The sequence below is a fragment of the Pipra filicauda genome, unplaced genomic scaffold (genome assembly GCF_003945595.2).
Source record: "Pipra filicauda isolate LSUMZ 115617 unplaced genomic scaffold, ASM394559v2 scaffold8_size5757611_pilon, whole genome shotgun sequence".
In the NCBI taxonomy this organism is placed as follows: Eukaryota; Metazoa; Chordata; class Aves; order Passeriformes; family Pipridae; genus Pipra; species Pipra filicauda.
The window spans coordinates 1,741,206-1,762,514 of NW_024105087.1; the positions used below are offsets into that span (position 1 = coordinate 1,741,206).

The 21,309-nt window shown below is 36.9% G+C and overlaps 1 protein-coding gene across 2 annotated transcripts in view; it reads left to right on the top strand.

The window, feature by feature from the left end:
- Positions 1-21,309, top strand: part of LRBA (LPS responsive beige-like anchor protein) — a 402,048-nt gene that overhangs the window by 128,536 nt on the left and 252,203 nt on the right. For both annotated transcript variants that reach the window (XM_039391039.1, XM_039391040.1), the window contains 2 exons: positions 2,399-2,463; positions 13,755-13,863. In XM_039391039.1, coding sequence (XP_039246973.1) covers positions 2,399-2,463; positions 13,755-13,863 — 174 coding nt within the window. The remainder of the gene's footprint in view (positions 1-2,398; positions 2,464-13,754; positions 13,864-21,309) is intronic.

The following is a 21,309-nucleotide window of genomic DNA, read 5'->3' on the forward strand; positions in this document are numbered from 1 at the left end:
AGTCCTTCCTTAGGAAAGTGCTGAAATGTGTTTTGTAGTTATTTAGTTGCATTAGTGGTTGAGTTTGAAGCTTTTAACATGTTTTTTCCCTAATACTTTTGGGAGATGGATAACTAAGATGTTGATATAATAATGCAATATGCATACTGAGTGTAATTGTTTGAGAGTGAACATATACTGTGGGGAAATATTGAATGGATCATGAAAGATGAAGACCATTAGTCTTTTCTTTCAGCTATTAAAATTAGCTTTAGGGTGTGTTCAGCTGTGACTTATGAAATTGTTTAGACTAACACTTTCTTTGATGATGTCTGATATAGAGAAAAATGCTGAAAAGTATCATTATAAATGCACTTTCTTTTCACTTTTGGCAGCCTCCATCTTCACCAATTAAATTTTCAAGTGTTATTGTGAGTTCTTTAAAAAGCGGAACAGCAGATGGACACTGTCAGAAAAGGAAAAATTATTCTGCTTTTCTTGAGTTTTCTCACATTTAAACTAACAGAATGGTTTGTTATAATCATATGAAGCTAAATATTTGGAAACTGATAATACATTGAAAAAACTCTTAGAGGGAGTACTTGCATATGTTATTTTGTGTAGAATATTAGAAACTAAAAGGCTTTTTTTTTTCGTTAGAATAAATGCTTCTTAAAAACGCTTCAGACAGTTACAGGCTAACTCAAAGTCATGCAGTGGTGGCCATAAGAAAGTAATAGGGGAGAACTGGGCGAAGGATGGTGGGAGAAATACTGGTAAGATATATGTAGCAGTAAGGACCAAGGGTGCTTCTTGATGTAGCCTCAAAAAACCCCAAAACCCCATATGTGAAGTGGAACTTAGCCGGTGCTTAGAATGCTGGTTTTTTATTAATGCATATAAACTAGTTACATAAAAAGTAATGAAATACATTTATAATTCATGATGAAGAATACATCGCAAATTCCAATTATTCTACTTTTAATTCTGGCTCCTTGAAAATTGTACTACATTGTTGCAGCTTAAACGTGGTCAAACTGTGTTGGGCCTGGAACACGTCAAGCCTCGAGAGATCAGTTACAATCGTTTCAATGCATTTCAAATTTGGAAATCTTTCTTGGGTGGGGCGGGTGGACAGGATTTAAGTTGTAAACAAACAGCATTGTTCTAGTGGCTCTTGTGTGCGTCTGATCAAACCTTTGTGTCACTGAGAGATAATTCTGCAACACTGAGCAGCAAAATTGTGCTATGACACTGCATATCAAAACCTCCTACTTTCAGAAATCTGAAATTTGAAGTCTGACATATTTGCAGTTTTGCACTTTTTGCCTGCCTTGGAGCTGATGAGGTTTTTGAAAAGAACCATAGTGATAGATATGTGATGTGGATAATCATTAGGATTATTTTTTCGTACAACAAGGCCTAAAGAATTAAGGAAGCTGTGCATGGAACTTAACAATCTGTCTGCTGCAGAATCAGTCTTTTGTATTAGATTAGAAAAGGTGTAGAATTTAAATCAAAACTGTATTGGTCCTGTTTTATCCAAATGCCTCTACATTTATGCCAAAATGTAAGGTTTACACATTTACTACCCTAATTTCCAACTCGGTCAACTTGTTCCTATTTGGTCGAGGACTGAAAATCTACTTTGTGTTTTTGTTAACCATTTCTCCTCAGCTTTCAAATGAGGGAAACAAGCCCCAGTACTAGGTCAGCTGGGTTGGTTTCTTTCCACTGTGTCTGTTATGAGGACCAACCAAAACCCACCTACGTGTTTAAGAGGTGTAGAATTTTGTGGTAATTCAGAGTTCGGCTGCGTTTAAGGAATGTGCAGTGCATGTCTGTCTGCCCCTACCATCATTTCAGTGTGTCAAAAATATGTTAAATTTTTTTGAAACAGACTTGTGTGTTTATGGTGCAATATTTGTATTGTTAACAGATATTTTTTATGAGTAGAGATGGCTATGGGATGCTGAAGTGAGGATTATTTTCAGCAAATATGCTAACTAGACTTGAAGCTATAAGAGAAATTCGTGTCTAAAGAATGAGCCTTGCATTAATGTAAAACACTTTCTAGCATTATCAGGGTTCAATAAGGCAAAAAGCATCAGTGAACTGGGCTAAGTTCAGAATTACCACATGACATAGCAAAAGAAAATGACGGAGTCCTTTGAGGGATGTTTTTGTATTTTCTTCACCCCTCAACAGAATATGACCTTGAGTAAACAATCCTGTCCTGTTCCTTCATGATGGCATTCATGCTTCCTGATTAGCACACAATTAATGCCTTGTATGTTTGCTAATGCTGGTGTAAGTTGCTAAAACTGAAAAGAAAGTGTGTGATTTTTGTTGCTGAAAATGTCTCTTCTTAGTTTTGTTTTTTTGCAGCTACAGTTTTCTATTCTTTTTTCCCCCCCAGGAGTGGCAAAACTCTATACAGAAGAATGCTGGCCTTGCCTTTATTGAGCTTGTTAATGAAGGAAGGTAAGTCACAATATTTGATAAAATCTCGGTCTTAGATTTCAGGAACTTGTGTGGCTTGAATTTTTTTCAAAATAATTTTTCTTTTTCCTTTTTGTCATTTTCTTTGAGCTCCACAGGCATGATTTCATATTCTTTAGTACTTTGGTTCCATTCTGAGTATGGGATTTTGCAGAATCTGAGTGCTCTTTAGTGACATTAAATATTTCGCTTATCTGTGTGTCATGGATTTTCTTTCTTCCTGTCTTTGTGTACTGGTTAATGTTGAAACTATAATTTGTATTCAGCTAATCTCTTGAGAAAGGGAATTGGTATTTGAGAGACATTATAGCTAGGAACAGTAAGATAAGCCTCTGTTTCAAAAATTAGATTCCAGTTTGCTCATTTATTTCTGATCTACCTCGTAAAATAGAAAGGAGTCCCTTTAAGGAAAAAAAAATCTGTTAATATTGCCAATTAGTTTTATGCTCTAGCCATAACTTTATATGTGTATTACTGGAACTTATAGAAAATGACAGAGCAGGTGATGAGGCCATGCTCTTTGACTTGTAGTGACTATTCAGAACCATCAGTATTTTCTTCATTAGGAATTGAATGTTGAGGCAGACAAGAGCAATATTTACTTTTTTTCTAAGGACTTTTTTAAACGTGTCTTAATGAATTAGCTAAGGTGTGCTATAAGAAAAGCCATTTCTTTAAACCTGAATTCTGTTAGTAACTTCAGCTCATAAGAATCCCAGTAGACAATAAATTTTACATTACTAGAACAGCTACTGAATTCAAAACAAAATCATTTATCACATAAATTAATATGCTATATAAATATCTTTTTGTCATTGTAGGAAAGGGGAAAATGGCTATTTGAGAATTTTTCTCTTAAAATGTGTGGATGTTCTCAAGATACGTAAAAATAATGGCCATTTTGATGGTTACATTTCAGTTTATGGTAGGAGAAACACCATTCTCAGACAGAAAAAACATTTTGCTACTAGTCTTGATCCCAAGGGCCAAGGTAAAGTAACAAGGGTGTTCAGTTACAGTGTTAAGATCTAGCCTGTAGTTGTTTCCTATTATGTGAGGCTGACCTGTCTTGACCTTCCTTACAAAATGCCCGCTATAAATTTGGCCCTTGATTAATGTTTTATTAGCATAGATAACATAGAGATCCCACACACATGTAAACCACAATATAGGGTTCATCTGTGTAAGATGATTATCGTGAACAAATCAGTTGCTGAGACTGAGCTGTAAGTAGCAGTTACCTGGTAGCTGTTCAGCTTGTCCAGGTCAGGCTTTCAGAGAGCATTCTATCAGTAAACTGCTTGGGATTGACTGTTTTCTCTTCAAAACCTGCAGTGCCCATCACAGACAGATGGAATCACTCCCCCACCTCCATAAACAACATCAATAACCTGTAGTCTGGCCTGAGCAGAGTGGTTGTCTCAGGGACAAATGATCCCTCGAAGACTGAAAAGTGTGGTTTTGGTTAGAAGAAAATGCCTAAGTAATTGTTACTTCATTTCTGACTTGTAGCAGACTTGTGTTTTAGTTTCTTTTTTTTTTTTTTTTTAAAGTGGGAACATAACTTTCATTAGGGTGAAGAGGAGAGGGGATTAATTTCTTAAGAATGGCTTTTTTTTATCTGTCTCCATTTTTCTCCATTGCTGTTTAAAGTTATTGCTGAATCGGTCATTGCTGTGCTTTGTGGCTTTTCAGCATTCACTAAAATGAAACTATTATCCCTCGTATGACAGGAACTATATTCTATATTTCTTCCCTTTGTGCAGTTTGCATTTATTTTCCTTGAGCATAAACTAAGACTAAAACACTTCCGACCTTGGATTTTCTTGTATTTGCTATTTTTATGTATTTTTACCATAACACTATAATCTGAGAAACTCCAGAAGCTGAAATCTTTTAATTAAAACTTAAGAAAAATAGATACCAATTCAGACCTTAGCTGCATGATTTTATAATAAAAACTGAATTTTAAGTTGTTTCTAGAAGTGCACAAGAAAAGAAGAGAAGGTGGTTGAACAAAGGACAGAACTGGTACAGCAAGTAAGGAAGGATGTCTGTAGGGTACCATGGCGTGAGAGCTGGAATAAATAAAATAAAATTAAGGACTGGAAGAACTGCCTAGATTTTTGTGGTGTCACAGAATTTCTCTTGTCTGCTGCCTTGGTGGAGAAAATCGTGATCATCCTATAACCTTTGTAAACCAGGGATTTGTTCCTGATATTTATTTCTAGTTTTTTGAACTAACAATGCCAGAGGATATTCCAGTTTGAGATGTGTTCTACAGGTTTTGTTTATCAGGCAAATAAGACGACTGAAAAAATCTTTCTGGAAGAGGTCTGGAAGAGGAGATATAAATCTCTTCTTATACTTGCTTTCAAATGTATTTTTTGGTTTTATGTGAAAGGTATCAATGTACCTCTCTCTCTCACAGCGGTTGAAAGTCTTATGTTTAGGCTTGCCATGTTTTGGCTAGGATTCCCTGGACAGAAATATGTGCAGAAAGTTTTTCTCTGGGACTCATAAGGCCTCCAGTGTGTGTGCTGCACTCAGAATGTGTTGGTCTGAATTTCGTCATGTTCACAACTAACTAATGTTCACAACACACAGTTGCTCGCAGGCTTTCCAGGTATATCACATCTACTTCACATGTATAGCAGAACTGATTGGTTTGTGCCTAGTGAAATTTTGAATCTTGAACTGAAGAACAATCTCTAAACAGGAGGCTTTTTTGTGGAAATACAGAACTGCAAACCTACCTAAAACTGAAACACACAACCGAAGTCTTGAAGGACAGTTTAAAAGCATTGTAAAAAGTAAAAAGCCTGCACAGAAAACCAGGAAGCTACAGAATAGAAGTGAAAAGGTAAAGGAGCAGGTATGGGAGAATAACTTCTTTCTGTGCAGGAAAACAAACATCAATTTCAGTACACTGCTACACTGAACATTAAGCTGTTTTTAATAAAAAAGAGCAAGTATTGTTCGCTATTATTGTAATGTCTGGGAACGCTGTTAATGCTCTTTGAAACCTTGTTAAAAAGGTGCCTGTACCCACGGCTTCTCCACATACTGAGCCATCTGTGCAGCAGAAGTAAGTATAGGTTGCAAAATGTTTTCCTTAGCCTGCTGAACTTCTGTCAGTCTAGGTTTCTTTCTTTGTGCTTGCCTTTCACCTTCAGGTCCTCCCTTTAGGGAGAGCCTGTTTTGGAGCCTGAACCTGAGAGCTTACTGATGATGGAATTTGTTTACCAATACCATCCCTTAGGTGTGATCTAGTTCACTGTCATGGCCAAGAGACTTCGGAGGTGTCCAGATTAATTCCTTTTTTTCACCCTGGAACTAATTATGTCTCCTCCTTCTGCACAAGATGGCCCAGCTATTATTTATGAACTTAAAAAAAAACCCAAACAGCTTTGTTTTATTTCCTTGCATGCACAAATGTCGCTTTTGTTAGGCTCTTATTTCCTCTACTTGACTAGTTAGCAAACAACTCCTTTGCTCTGTGAAGGTTAAAACTCTCTCCTGTCGCTTTGATTCATTAGCACACTTTAGTGTGAAGCATCTCTTATGCTGGACCTTGTTTTCTGTATCAGTCAGTGCACTAACAAACGTACTCGAGCTCGAGACTAGGCATGACAGTTATTATCCCCTTTGGGGTGATAATGAGTTTGGCATGGCAGGGGTTGAGGGATCAGTCTCCTAAGCATGTTGCAGCAATTATTCTTTCCAATTTTCAGTTGAATAGACTCTTGAAGATGCTTAATTTTAATTTTCTCAAGCATAGTTTTCTTGGCCATCCAAAGAATTACAGACTAGTGTTCTATACATACATTTTTATACACTTGTAAATGAATATTCACACAGCAGTTGCTTTGAAAAAAATATCACATAATGTTTGGTTGAAAGATAACCTCATTAAAACCGCACAGTCTATGTTTAATTTCTTCTCCTTTGCCTTTTCAAATCCTTAACCAAACCAATAAACCCAAAACTTAAGGGATTCACAAGTGTATCTTGGAGAAGCAGAACTAATGAAGTTTGTTTTTCTGTAGCTTTTTCTTATTGCTACATTCTCTACTGTCTAATGAGTAATGAAATCTAATCAAAATTCTCCCCTCCATATCAAAAGATTTTCTAATATGTCTTTTGGTGTAGTTGAAAACAGTTTGGTTTTGTTTTTTTTTTCCCAAAAGGATACTTGCAAGGATTTTTATGCTCTATTGGATTTAAAATTATTATTTTTTGATAAACTATAGCCTTCTATTAAAAATAATTTTTGGAATTATCCAATTAATTCAACATTTTTTGAGAGAAGAAGGAAGGCAGACAGCATGCAAATTTAACATCTTTAGCAAGTAAAAATTCCACCAGACAAGCAAAAAAAGGTCCCAAAACTCTCCAAATGTAACTGGTATTATTCTTTCAATACTTAACATCTAGTAGTATAAAATCTGGAATGCTGTAATCATCTATATTTCTATAGCTTTTTTTTTTTTTTTTAAGAACTGTACTAAGAAAATTTCTATATATGTCACCTGCTGTTCCTTGTCTTAAGTTGTACGTATTGCTTTTGACTGATCATAGATGCAAATATTTGTCATATTGAAATTCTTGGCAATCAAACTAGTTGGCCAATTACTTGGACTCCTTCCGAAGGGAAAATAGGGGACAGATGTCGACTGCCCCACTCGGTTGTCTTTCACTTGCAGCACTGCGGTCACTCTCAAGGAATGAATGTTAGAGCGTGTGTTGCCATAGGAGCAACTCTTGTGATGGAAAATAGTTAGAAAAATACAGCTACTAATGAAAAAATGGATGATAACTGACAGACTTCGTGCATAATTGACCAGGAAAAAAAATGGTAAATGCAGTCACGTCCAAACTAGAATTGATTGCTACCAGTCTGCTCCCCTCCTTGCTGCAGCCTCCTTGTCCTGAGATTCTGATAACACAGAACCTGCACCTTAGTCTTGATTTGTAAGAGAAAAAAAAGGGTGTTTTCCACAATTCCTTTTTATTTTTAGCAACCCATTCTGTTTAAGTGGTAGGTTTTGTAAAAGAGATTTTTGGCGATTTCTGAGTTTTTATGTTATTGGTTTGTTTTTGTAGCAGGAGAGGCTTTGTTTATGTGTGAATTGGAACTGTGGAAGACCATTAGGCTAGACTTTAAAAAACATTTCAAATGTGCTGAACGTCAGAAATTGTAGCCTGGATGTATTTCAAAGGCAAATAACTTGACTTGAGGTAGGGTTCTTGACACTACATGATTTTTTTTGTGTGTGCACTAAGTATCCTGTGACATGCACAACCATTTTTGAAACAGTTTCTTTGTTTCACTGAATTTTGATTACTTGTGCTTGGATTTAAATTGCATCATTTTGAGTAACTGCATCTTTGCTGCAATTTAATGGGTAAGCAGAAGCTTTTGGGGAGAACTACGTCTTAATTAAAAATTAATGTAAACTTTTATTATTGGAAAGAGTTACTTTGAAAGGTATGTATGTGACAAAGGTAGGTTTTGCTTGTGAGATACGTAACTAATTTGCTGGATCTATGAAAAAGGAAATTCATAAAACACTTCTGAGTGCCTGGAAATTATTATTTTTTTTTTTTTAATGCAGAAAGTTTTTGGTAATATCTGCTTTTAAAAAATAAATGAATGAAATTTATGCTGCATTCTTGTGCGTATTGTACTATTGCTATCTTATGGTACATTTTCAGAAATCAGAGTATGCAGTGTCTCTTGGAATGTGAACACTACAGTTTTCAGTAGGCTCTGACGTGTCCTAAGAGGCTCTCCTAGATAGAAAAGATTGGATTGGTGTGTCCCTCCTTAGCTGTCTTTTCAAAGTGCTGTTACATTTTATGCTGTTGCATATCCAAGTCAGCATTTTGACGAGTCCGCACAATTTTGGGACTTTGCTTTTTTTCCCCCCTTTCATATTTTAAGGGGATAAATGTGTTCAAACTTCAGTCTTCAGGACCTTATGGACTTAGCTTAGTATTTTTGAGAATTGAATAGCAGATCTGTAAAGTATGTGTTCCACAAAGCAATTTTAAAACTTCCTTGCGTCAGTAATTCCAGCACTTAACACATTGAACAGTCAGATCCCGTAAAAGATCCCATAAAGTGTGTATCCCTGCAGAACATATCTCCTTTTGAAGTTAGAGGATCTCTCATGTGGTGTGTTTATGAGGAGTGCAAGTAGGAAAGCTTACCTCTCTTGGCTGTCTCAGGGTTCGCTATGATAGTGTTTGGAACATACACAGTCTCTCCCTGTAGTACTTCATGATAGATTTATGCCTAAATAGCTGTTTTAAATGTCACCTATTGTAAAGCTGTTTTCATACTTTGACTAAAATTGATAGTTGTTGGACATCAGTAATGCTAACCCAGGATTTCTCAATCTCTCACTTGCTTCTGCTTGCATATATTTTTCTGTTCCATTTTTCCCTCTTCTACCTCCTCTTTTTTACCTGATGTTAGGAGAAGCTTAACTTTTTACTTGATCATCTAAGGATTCAGCAGTCAGAAATCAGAGAAAGAGTTCTAGCTCTGATTCTCATGGTTTTCTCTTCCATGACAATGAAAATCAGTCTGTCTCATGTATTTATCTGGAACTCCTTTCAGTGGTTTAGCACTTCATTCCTGACCCAGCAAAGTATGCAAGTATATATTGAACTTCCAGCGTGGAATCCATTCTCTTGCTTGTTTTTACTAGGCTGCTCTTCTTTTCAAAGTTAATCACATGTTTTTAAATATTTTAGTCTGGAAAGAAACTGCTTAGACGAAGTAATAAAAGTCTGTCTGAGACCTGGAATCTGGTGTGCACTGAAAGCAGATGAGTAGACCTGTTATCCAGAGTCTTTAAAATCGTAGATATCGTGTCTAACTTCTACAGAACATATCCATCCACAGTCTTCTCATGTTAAGATAAGAAAAAAAAATCCTAACTCAGTAGCGTGTCATAAATAAAAACAAATGAGAAGGGAATCTGGCAGGGAAAGTGGAGTGTAAATTGCCACTTTCAGCAGTATTTTGGTGTTTAATAACACTGAAAAAAATAAGTAGATATGTGAGATAGTAGTATAAGGGAAGCATGGTCCATGGGTCTGCATATATATGAAGCAAGAAGGAAATTATTAGACTTAGAGATTTTGTTTCAGCTTGGATGTGCATACTTTGGAAGAAAGAAGAAATTAATCTATGTGTTTACTCAGTGAAAGGCAAAGATGTCCTTTTGCTGTAGAAAAAAAGTATTTAGAGATGTTTTAGGTAGAATTTTTATTTGACAGAAGAACTAATGTGATCTAGTTGCTGGGTAAAAAGTCAGGATAAAAGCCAGGCAAGAAATAGTTATGACTGGGGGTTTTTTGTTTGTGTTTTTTATCTGTTTGGTTATTTTAATTAGCACTAATTACCATATTATAGAACTTCTTTGTGGGAGAACATGGTGTAAAGTATCTTTTTTTCTGGAATGGGTTGCCCAGAGAAGTTGTGGATGTGCCATCCCTGGAAGTGTTCAAGGCCAGGTTGGATGGGGCTCTGAGCAACCTGGTCTAGTGGAAGGTGTCCCTGCCCACACCAGGGGGTTGGAACTAGATGATCTTTAATAAAGTTAATTCCAACCCAAGTCATTCCATGATGCTATGATCTTCAAACCTTAAAAAAAAAACAAACAAAAAAAACCCCCAAAAAGTGAAGGTATGCTCTTAAAAAAAAAAAGTCAAAAAGTGCAGAAAAAGGGAAAGGTATGCTGTAGCTCAAACATAAAGTACAGACTTGATGGAGGAAGTGAAACCATTTTGAAGAAGACATTAATGATCTGTGTAGAATCTGTGCAGGAGGCCGGAGCAGGAACCAGAAAGGACCATTATGATCCTTTAAATCATGAAGTGCACTTACTATCATAGTGAGGCAAACTCGATGTTTCTAAACTTTTCCTTAAGAAGAAAGCATTTGTCCCTAAAAATCACCTGATCTAGGTAATACGGTTTGCAGCCTCTCCCACATGTACCAAATGTGTTGTGTGTAGTTTGGAGCTGAACTAACACTTCAGCAAGAGTCAGATTCTTTTCCTTGCTTCAGCATTGGTCCTCTTGGCTACAAAGAGTTGTTTCTATTGAAAGCAGTGAGCTTTCTGTTCAATGTTTTATTTACCTTTTCCATAAAGTAACAGCTGCCAAGGTTACCAAAATTAGTGTTTAGTAGATGATTAAAACTTCATTTTAGACATATAAGCAAAGATGTTCATTTATACAGGTGCTGTGAGCTTGTATTGGCCTTTGATTTTTAATGGTGGCTATAGACTCCTCTCTTATATCATGCCATCATTACATTTATTTATAGATATATATTTAGTTTGCAACGTCCCACACTTAGGGGTAATTTCGAAATAGAAATCTGAGTGGTGTGCAGTGTGTGTGGATACTGTTTTCATAAAGAAAATCCAAACTGCCCTAGGTGATGATACAACTTGAATTGTTTGTTGTAAGAAAGTTAATCTAAGCAAATGCAGTGTTTGGAAAAGGTGACTGAAAAAGAAGATTAAAATTTAAAGTTCTTGAAAGTAAAGAATGAACACAGCTGACATATGGTATAAACCAGTATAATGTTTCATATAGACTTCATTTATGTGAGTAAATAATTTTTATCGTTGTTTTGTTAAGACCTTTCATTCCTGCATTTGGGAATTTGTAAGAACAGAAGTAATTGAATAATAATATGAATCATTTAGCTTTCTCTGAAAATAGCTTGAAGTTACCAGTAGTTGCTTATGCTAAGCTCTGACAATTCCTTGGTTGTTAGCTGTAAGAATTCTTGGTTGGCAGAAGGACAAGTTCAACTAGGATTTATCTACAAAATCACATCTCAGTTTTATCTAGCTGACCTAGCCCTGTATGGAGTATCATAGAGAAAATGAGGCAAGTGTGTGGGAGTAGTAAGGAGAGGTGTGGATGACAGAAGTGGCAACTGATCCATAAGAGACAAAGCTCTTTCTGAGACTTGAAAGCTCTTTGTTTTCACTGGGTACACTTCTATTCTGTTTTGAGAACGTTGTTCCTATGTGAGGGAATGTAGTTTTGTGCTTTGTTTGGAACATGTCCATCATGTCTGCAAATGTATAGCTAGTGCCATTATACAGTCGCTAACGTGATGGGCCAACAGTGGTTACAACACAGTTTTCCTTTTTATCTACTAAATGTAAAGTGTTAGAACAATTACTATATAGGGTGATTTCTTGAACAGATGAAAAAAGGTGGGACTTCTAGAGGATACTGATTGTTACATTAAAGTAGACCTTTTAGAGGATGACTAGTATTTTTCAAAGCCTGATCAGGCTAGCAGAAGATACTGGTATAGAGAAACTCAATGAAAGTAATGGCATGGTGTTGAGCTGTGTTACATGTAAATTGTCATACATGAGTATTTATGGTCCCCCTGCATTTTTAGTCAGTTTGTACTTTGATAAAAAAATGTTTATTTAAAAGCTTCTGTGTCAGATTTAAATGTGCTACTGGGGATCATAGAGTCAAACGCCTGGAATCTGCCCAGACTATGAAATTGGTTATGCAAAATTTCTTGTTGCTGGTTTATTTGTAGATATTTATTTTAACTGAACATCATTGTAAATTGTAGAGACAGAGGTTTGGGGGTTTTATTTTATCGGTGCATGAACAATGCCTTCTTAACTAGTTTATTTTCTCAATTTTATGTCATGAGAAGTTACGATATTGAATTTACATTATTGCAGCAATGCTGGTTCTGCAAGTCTTTGAAAGTAAAGTCAATAATGCATGCAGATAAATTGGCAGAATTGCATGTTTGTTGATCAGCAGCTACTTCCATTCTAAAAAGTTATTAAATAGAAAAATTAAAATAATTATAATGTAGTTTTAAAATAGAGGCTTCTCTTGTACAAGCCTCCCCAAACAGAAGGTGAAGTTGTGCTTCAAATAGTGAGTTATGCATATTTCTTTTTTCAAGACTTCATGCATGGGGAGACAGTAATCCACCAGCTTGGCTGGTTCATGAGCTCATGGCCTCACGTGGCTTTTGTGCTGCAGTTTTCCAAGCCGTGTAATGAGAGGGGCAGTGAACAAATGTGTTGTTCTGCCTCTGGATTTCTTCTCGCGGGAGTAGGCTTGTGACCTGCAAGTCTACTCCAAGTGTGGAATTCTGAATGGCATTGGAAAAGAGAAAGCAGAGCACTGATGATCATACTTTCAAATATACAGTTAGAGACAGGTGGAACCTTATTTCAGATAAATAAGTTATTTGGGATAGAACTAACATTGTATGCATTAGAAGACATCCTGCACAATAAATCCTGTGGTTATAAAGACAGGCTCTTATTAGACTGTGAACTTGTTGAAATGTACTTTAGCTTATGTGTGCAAGGCAAACAAATGATTTTATGTTCTACTACTCTTTTTCTATAGTTGAAAACCTTAAGAAAAAAGCTTTAATAAGAGATATTTTTAAGAACTAATTAGTAGAACGTGTAATGGGTTTATCTGGTGTATGTTTGAGTGATCCTATGGAAATGTGCACCTTCTAAAACAGTGTTGCTCCTGTATAGGCAGTTTTAACTATGAATCCCAGTGTAACTAATTAAAAAGGAAATGTTTTTAGTAACAATATGTGAACTCACAGAATAATTGGGTTGTAATTCAATCTGTCAGCTCTTATGCCATTCATAAACTCGGGGTTTATGAAGGCCTCAGAAATCTCAGATTGAATTACAGCTTTTTTCTGTACATAACCTGGAACAATGTATATCTTAGCATTTCATTTGTGAGACTGAGAATGTTTATAATCCTGAAAATATTACTTAAACGTATACTTAGCATAAAATTTCAATTTTGCATTTGGAGAAAAAACTATATTGCATTGCAATTCACAATTTTTAATTTAGACTTTATATCAGTTACATTAGAGCTTTAACTGTGGATGTTTATATGCATAAGCTGCTTACTTTTCTTTATATTGTGGTATGTGTATGTGAAATGTTTTCTTACATATTTCTGTTTCAGGTAAAACAAATGACTGTCTAGAGTGTTTACATTTTGTTTAATACTTACTTTGGTTTACTGTCGAAATACAATTTTACTAGTTGCCAGAGTATTACCGCTCAACCTTATTTTATACCATTTTCTTAACACAATGAAGTCAATTAGGAGAGCTCAAAATATTTGTATATGTGCTGTATTTACAGATTTTTTTTTCCGACTTCATTCTCTCAGGGCAGTTCTTAAATATTCTCTGTCCTCAGGCTGCTGAGTCAAACCATGAAGGACCATTTGGTACGAGTGGCTAATGAAGCAGAATTTATCTTGAGCCGACAGAGAGCAGAGGATATCAACCGCCATGCTGAATTTGAGGTAAGAAATGAAATCCTTTTGAAAAAAAAACAAAAAAAACAGAGGAACCCCACTAAAACCTAACAAGCCCACTGGGTTTGAGGATTCCAGTGTGTGATATGGGCTTTTCAAGCACAGGAGGTTCCATTCTGAGAAGTGCTTTGCAGTCATAGGGTGATTTGATAAGTTTGCCAATAACTTTGATGGAAAACCAGGCTGAGTGGAGCAGCTCAGACCTTGTTGAAATCTGCACACCCTAGTTTGTAGGGGAAATAATTTTATCATACCAATGCTGCTCTGTTCCATTTAGCAAATATCACTGTATATGTTAAAGCTGCTTAGCATCACAGTCAAGATAGAGCTGAAAAAAACCCTGGCTTTACTGAAGATAGATGGTAGTAGCCTGTGAAGTGCAAAATGAGAAATTACTTTTTTTTCTTTTTGTATCATTTGCTATTTGACTTAATCCCTCTCTAAAACCATTCTCCTTATGTTTTACATGCCTCTGTGTGGTTTTGTTATGTTTTCATATTTTCACCCCAATTAAGGGATTCTAAAGTGAAACGATGGTCTTTTTTTTGTAATAAACTTGTATTATTTGTAATAAAATACAAGCCTTTTTTCTGAATCACTTTGTTCATACCTCCAATTTTGGATCTCAGTTACATTACATATCCTTTCTCTGTGCTTTAATTATTGGGCTAAATGAAAATAAAGCTAAATCTCACTAAATTCACTAATATTCTGCTTAAAGTGTACTTAGTCTTTCTTCTGACATGTGATACTACTTGTGGTTTTGTTTTTAAAATGAAGCATTAAGAGATTGAAGGCACATTTGTGCTTAACGTATTTTTAAACTGTTTTTCTCTTAAATCTCTACTTGAAAAAATACTCCCCAAAGATGAAAGCATATTTGTCTTAGACAGTGCTTATGTTCTAAAGGTCATCTGTGTTGGCCCCAGGATTCAAGCTGTGCGTTGTTTAATAACATATCTGCACTTCATCTAGAGCTAGTTACCCCCTCCTGCAAACAGAGATGCTGTAAGATATCTACAGTACCATTTTGCAATGGTGAAATAGCAGGCATGTTTCATTTATTACATCAAGGGTTTGGCGACAGTCCTGTGGAGATGAAAAGTGCATCTTTTTACTTCGTTGCCCGATAGTCACTGGAGTGGGACATGCTTGACATCTTTGTGCTCTGGATTTATGCAGAAGCTCCATGCATGACATGGCATTATTGATTAGATGAACAGCCCACTTTTTTTCTTCACATGCTAACTATTCGCAAAGGGGAGTGTGGGCATGGAGAAAACATGTGAGAAGTAAAGGGTTCTGTCATGTAAATACAGGCTATCAGTGAATCCAGTTGTTCAGTGACAACTTCACTGTTAGCCCTGTTTCAGTTTCAAGACACCTTTTATGATGTCTGGAAGAAATTTAGGCTGAGCATCAACTTACATTTTTAATATAGCTCTGAGTTTTGCTGTGACAACTCTCTAGGGTGAGAGTTGGCTGATACTTTCAGTTGATGCTGGTTTGGATTTGTGCTTTCTCGGTATGATGGTTCAAGAAGTTTAACTCATCAGGTGGAACTTAAACAGAAACTAGTATACTAAAATAGCAGCAGTCTGTTTATCCAGTTTAGTTTTGGTACTGTGTTGGAAAAACCTTGATCCAGCATGACTTCCACAGGTGTAAAAGCTGAGGATATATAGCTTGGATTCTATCAAATGCTTGAACAACAAACCTGGTGTCCCATGAAGTCAGGGTTACTGATACCTGTCAGATTTCAGTCACTGTTGTGTTTCTTTGTGGAAGGGGAATGATTACTCATATCCATCTGAATCTGCAGGTACCACATTAACAGTCAGAAATTCTGGTGTACCGTCTTCCATCCATCCATGGCATGGTCTGCATTTCTCACATCCTATCAAGTGTGCTTGACTTGTTTCAACCCAATGGTACTTTCTAGCCATGGTCTTTCTCACAGCTTTTTGAAGTGGTGCTCCAGGCTATAGAAGAGTTGGCATTCTTCTGTCACATCCAGAAATTGATTTGCCACTTGACTAGACCAGAGCTATTCCATCGCTTGGTGGGGATGGATCTGTGCTGTGTTGGGCTGCTGACATGCTGTGTGTGCAATTGGTAGGTGTGTTCCCATTGTGTGAAAGGGTGTCGATGTTGATACCCCTGTTTTGGTCTTAGCACTCATGTCAGGACACACTTACAGGAATGTAACAGGTGGGACTCGTAAATAAGAGCAAAAGGTCTTTGAAACAATTGATGGAACCTTTGATCTGCTTTATTTCTCCATCTTGAGGAGCTGGAAGGAAGCAGAGTAGCAGATGATAAGCTGTAAGCTACAGATTGTTTTGGCTAGCCTGACTGGTGTGGTTTGGTCACCTGCATACATGCTTTTCCTGGATTTCCTCTTCATCTTCCATCTGTTCTTGGGAAATGAGTTGAAATGATGATATTCTCCCAGTCATAAAAGAGACTCTGCGTAGTCAGTCCATTGAATGAAACATCCTGTCTGCCATGGCGTGTGTCCGTGTGTGAGCGGTTGTAAAAGGAAGCAAATAGGCTGTACTTTGATAAATTCTGTCTCATCATACAGAGATATGCAGCTCAGAGACTTCCCTAACCAGAGGTCATGTCTTTAATAGTGTCGTGATTTTTATGCTGTGAGTTCCTCCAATTTTAACATTTGACACAAATATTTTGCACCAATCACGTCTTAAGATGTGATAGCTGAAGAAAGTGAGCAGATCCTGTGTACAACAAAAAGATTGAACCATTTCTTGGAAAATAGAGTGATCCTATAACACATAGCCCTGAAAAATGGTATGTGCAAATGTGGATTTGATCACATTTTAAAACGTTTTGTGATTCTGGTAATTGCTAGTTGCAAAGCTGCAGGTTTGTTTTGTTTTGGGTTTTCGTTTGTTTTTTTGCTTTGGTTTTCATTTGGGTTTTTTTGTTTTGCTTTTTTTTGTTTTTTAAATGGTTGGGGCAAGCATTTGTGGTTTTAGATCAGAAGAAAACTTTGCCACCTGAGCTGTGGGGAGAACAGAGATGAATCCAGTTGACTGAGGGATAAAGACCAGAGATAGATGAGAATGAGGAAAGGACTATTACCCCTTTTTCATTTTTATTCAGACTTGCATGTCTGGTGTTTCATATCACATATGATAACATTGGGTCAGCAAAATTCCAACTTTCAATTTTCTTTTTAAAGATCTGTAGTAAGTTTACTACTACCTGGCTTTAATTCTCCATTTCTAAAAGTCATGACAAAGATGAGCCTTGCAATACGTGTGTCAGATTTTGGACACATTTGCACCATGGTACCAGGGTAATTTTAAAGTAAAAGGCAATTTATCTTGTCATCGTTTAAAACTGAAGTGTGTTATTTCAGCCACACAGAGGCAGAAGGAAGTGATGGGAAATTTGGACAAGCTTCTTACCCAGGTTCTGTAGTTATGTATTATTGTATAGTATTTGGTTATAAATGGAGAAAGGATGGTCATTGTAAGAGGACAGAAAAACCTAGGAAAATAGGTAATATAGGAAAGGCACTGCTATGCCGAACACTGCACTTGAGAAATGTGATAAAAGAAATTATTCGTCAGGGGACATTTTAAAAGTTGCACAGGGTCCAGAGGGAAAGATACCACTCCTTTTTGGTTCTTAATTCATTGCGAGTATAGGACAGATGTTTTCCTTCCAGAAATGGATTAAGAAATGTCCACCTATCAATTCTTTCATAGCCAGGAGGAGACAAAGAAACAACAGCAAATGCAGCACATGCACACTTTGCTGCATAATGTCTCATTGGGCTTTGCTGTGTCTCCATGTGGTGGGACCCTGCGTTGGTCAGAATACTGAGAGGAACCCTTTCCATAAAGTAGGATGACAAAAGCACAGGAAGAGTCTCTAAAGCAGGGATAGTTTTGGGTTTGTTTTTCTTTTTGGCCTGCTGTTCTAGTTAGTGCTATAACTTTAGATATGCAGTAGACTCTGAGTGCCTGAGTGAGATAGATTTAGACTAAAAGGATTTGAAAAGAAATCTTTCTTCTCCTTGTATCTTCTTCCTCTTTTCCTTACAATGCTCTCTCTTTCAGAAACTTCAAGTGTCTTGAACAGCAGCAAAACCCATCCACTGCTTCTGTGTCTGATAACAAGAAGGGCATCTGTCACTGGCTTGGCTATTTTTATGATTCTTCCTTTTAATCAGAAGTCTCTGTCTCCATTTGCATTGCAAACCCCTCCTTTGCAGTCCTGAACTCCAGAAGCTCCTTCAAGCTGGAGGTGCTCTGCTTCCTTCGTGGGAAGCTCATGCAATTTTTTGCCCTCTCTAGGGGGCTCTACCCTATACCTTAGCAGCCTGGATAAAGACAAAAAAAGTCTTCACTTTGATGCCAGGCCTCTCCTTTTCATAATAGGACATAATATAAGTAATGTAACAAATTTTGAGCAAACCAGTTATATTGTCTTCCTTCTAAGCTGGTATTGTAAAAAAAAAAACAAAAACCCAAAACCAAAAACCCAAAAACATGTTTTGGAGGTGAAGGATTGGTTGTGAGAGGTTTTTCTGTGGCAGAATACAAAGGTCAGCCTTTTTATTTTAATTTTTTTTCCTAATAGTTTCTTCACCTATGTTTTCACTGCTACCTCTGTAAGTAGTTACATCTATGAAAGTAGACATATGGGGAGGTCACAAGGAGACCTGAGACATACTTACCCATTTTACAGTGTGACTGAGCCTCAGAGAAGCCTGATGAAGCAATATTTCACTTATTTCTCTAGTGAAGTGGCAGTGAAACACACGTATTTACAGTCAATGTGGAAACATGAGCATTCCTAACATAACTTATAACCCTTATAACCTTAAATTTTGCCCATTGTCCCTGGGATTTATGTGCTCATGTCTCTTAGGCATTTTTTAAAATCTCACCCTGAGTGTTTGGTAGACCTGAAAATCCTGAAGAGGAACCTCTTTATGCCTGAATTCCAACAACTGGTTTCATGCTACCACCCGGATTGTTTTCTAGAAATGACCTTGAAAAATGTGGTGATTCGCACTGTCTTAGATTATGTGTGCAGACTGCTGCAGACCCAGGCCTGTGGGAATAATTGGATTTGGTGTGAGGAGGGGGAGGGAATTTTGTACTCTAATTGACTTTATTTTATAATTTATTACAGGAGTGCCCATTGCCTTGGATATGCCTCCTGTCTTATATAAATCTCTTTGTGTATTTGTGGGTGAATATACATATTTATAGAATTCTAAATAAGTAAACCTGCAAGGGTTTTAGGCCCGGGCTGTTAGGCATCAGTGTTTGGTCTTTCTAGTGAAGGTTTACTTTGCTATTGAATGGCACTACTGGATTTTGTCGAAAATCTGTGATACCATATCTCAGTGCTTGTCTAAAGTATTTTTTGATGAATGTTCTGGCAACATGGGGGGTTTTCTCATCTGGAAGATTCACATGAAGAAGCAGGAAAATGGGTGAAAATGTACAATACAAAACTATTCATGATGTTGCACGTCGTGGTGTGTGTAGAGGAGCAGTGGTGAGTGCAACACAATTTTCAGAAAACTTTGTATAATGGGTGGACAAGGATTCTTCATTCTGAGGAAAACATATCCTTTGGTAATTTTTTCAGTGAAATGTAACTGCTGCTGTAATTTACAGACTAACCTGCCTCCTCAAAGGGTCTTTTAAAAAAAAAATTGTGTGGTGTCATTTCCTGGAATTTTTGGTCTTATTTGTTTCAGATTCCCGTCATCTATAGAAATATGAAGTGCTGGCATTCTTGTTATTGGCTGTTTCTGTTGATTAACTGAGAATTTCATATGACTTTCCCTTTGCATTTGTTATAAATCATGCTAGGCAGCTAACTTCTCTGCATGATTTCTCTTCAATAATTAAATCTAGCATTTCCAGCTGCAGTAAAATTTGTTGCCCTTTCGTGCTCAGTTATGTTTTTTCATGCGGAAGACTTGGACTTCCTCACAGTTTTAATTCCTGTTTGGTGTCAATTTATAGGCTGGGGCAATAAACGGAATGTTTTACTTCATGGCTCATGCTGAGAAACGAATCTTAATCCTCGCACTGCCTTGACAGAGGGAAGATGCAAGGCCAGGCAAGCGTTCCAATAGTGACTTGGATGTAGCTATTTGCTTTCTGTTTCCTTGGCAGAAAACAACATTCGGCGCTTCCCCTGATGGATAATCTTCTGTGTTCTGCATCTTTTCCCCTTCGGTGTACTAAGCATTAAATGTTGGAATACGTTATTTGAGTCAGAGGAAGTAACTGAAATCAGTTGTGGCAGAATACCCCTAAGCCAGAGGGAATGTTTGAGAGCCCTTGAAAGAATTACGAAAAGGTGTTTGGTGTCTTTGTAGTTTCCATAGATGATTGCTACTTCTATATGTAACAGTTACTGTGGGAAAGAAAGTTTTAATCCTTGACTGGGTCCATATTCTTCATAGTTTTCCAATGTTTTTAACAGAAGTTGCTTTATTACTGAACCTGTACGTCAAAAAATCTTTCTGTGGCTCTTACAACATCCTTTTATATGAAGTATTATTCAGCACACTTAATGATAGTGTCCTTATTTATTAGAACAAAAGATTTTTGTAATGCTTTCAGCGGTTATTCTCTCTAGTAGAGTGGGTCAGCAGCAATGGTTCTTCACAGAACATGTGGAGATGACAGGTAGTATGAGCTGTAGGTGCTGTGTAGGAGTGTAACCAAAAGGTGTCCATAAGATTCCAAAAACGTGATGGGGCAACACAAAGGAAATTAAATGTACCCTGACAGAAAAATAAGGCTTTACGCATTTTGTTATGAACAGGCTTAGCTCTCTCAAATTTAAATTTTTAAATAAATGCTGCCCCTTTGCATTGGGCCCTTCAGGTGTTATAGCACCATCTGTCTGTCGGTAGAAGGAAGAAAAAGGTTGACTTTCATTTCCAAACACATTTTGAGGTATTAAAAATGCTTCACAGAGCACTGAGCATAGAAGAATATTTTTTTTTCCATTGGAGGAGTAACCAATTTTGTTTTGCTGCAGTATGTTGGCAAGTCCCAAACTAGAAGATTAAGTTTCTCGTGCTCCTGAGGTGGCAGTTTTTAGGATTGCCTCATGTGAACTAAAGGGTACTGAAATGAGAAATTCTTTTTCTGTTTGAATGTTATAACATTTTTCCCTATGCTCTGGCAAGTGTTGGGATAAAGTATTGTCTAATTATGACAGAAGGAGTGAAAAAATTGTGGTTTCCCCTTTACTATGCTTTAATAAGCAAGGGGGCTACAAGAGAGCTGGAGAGGGCCTTTTTTCACAGGCATGTAGGGGCTCTGATGGGAGAAGGGCTGATGGCTTCAGACTGAAAAAGTGTAGGTTTAGATTAGATATTAGGAGGAAATGATTCACTCGGTGGTGAGGCACTGGAAC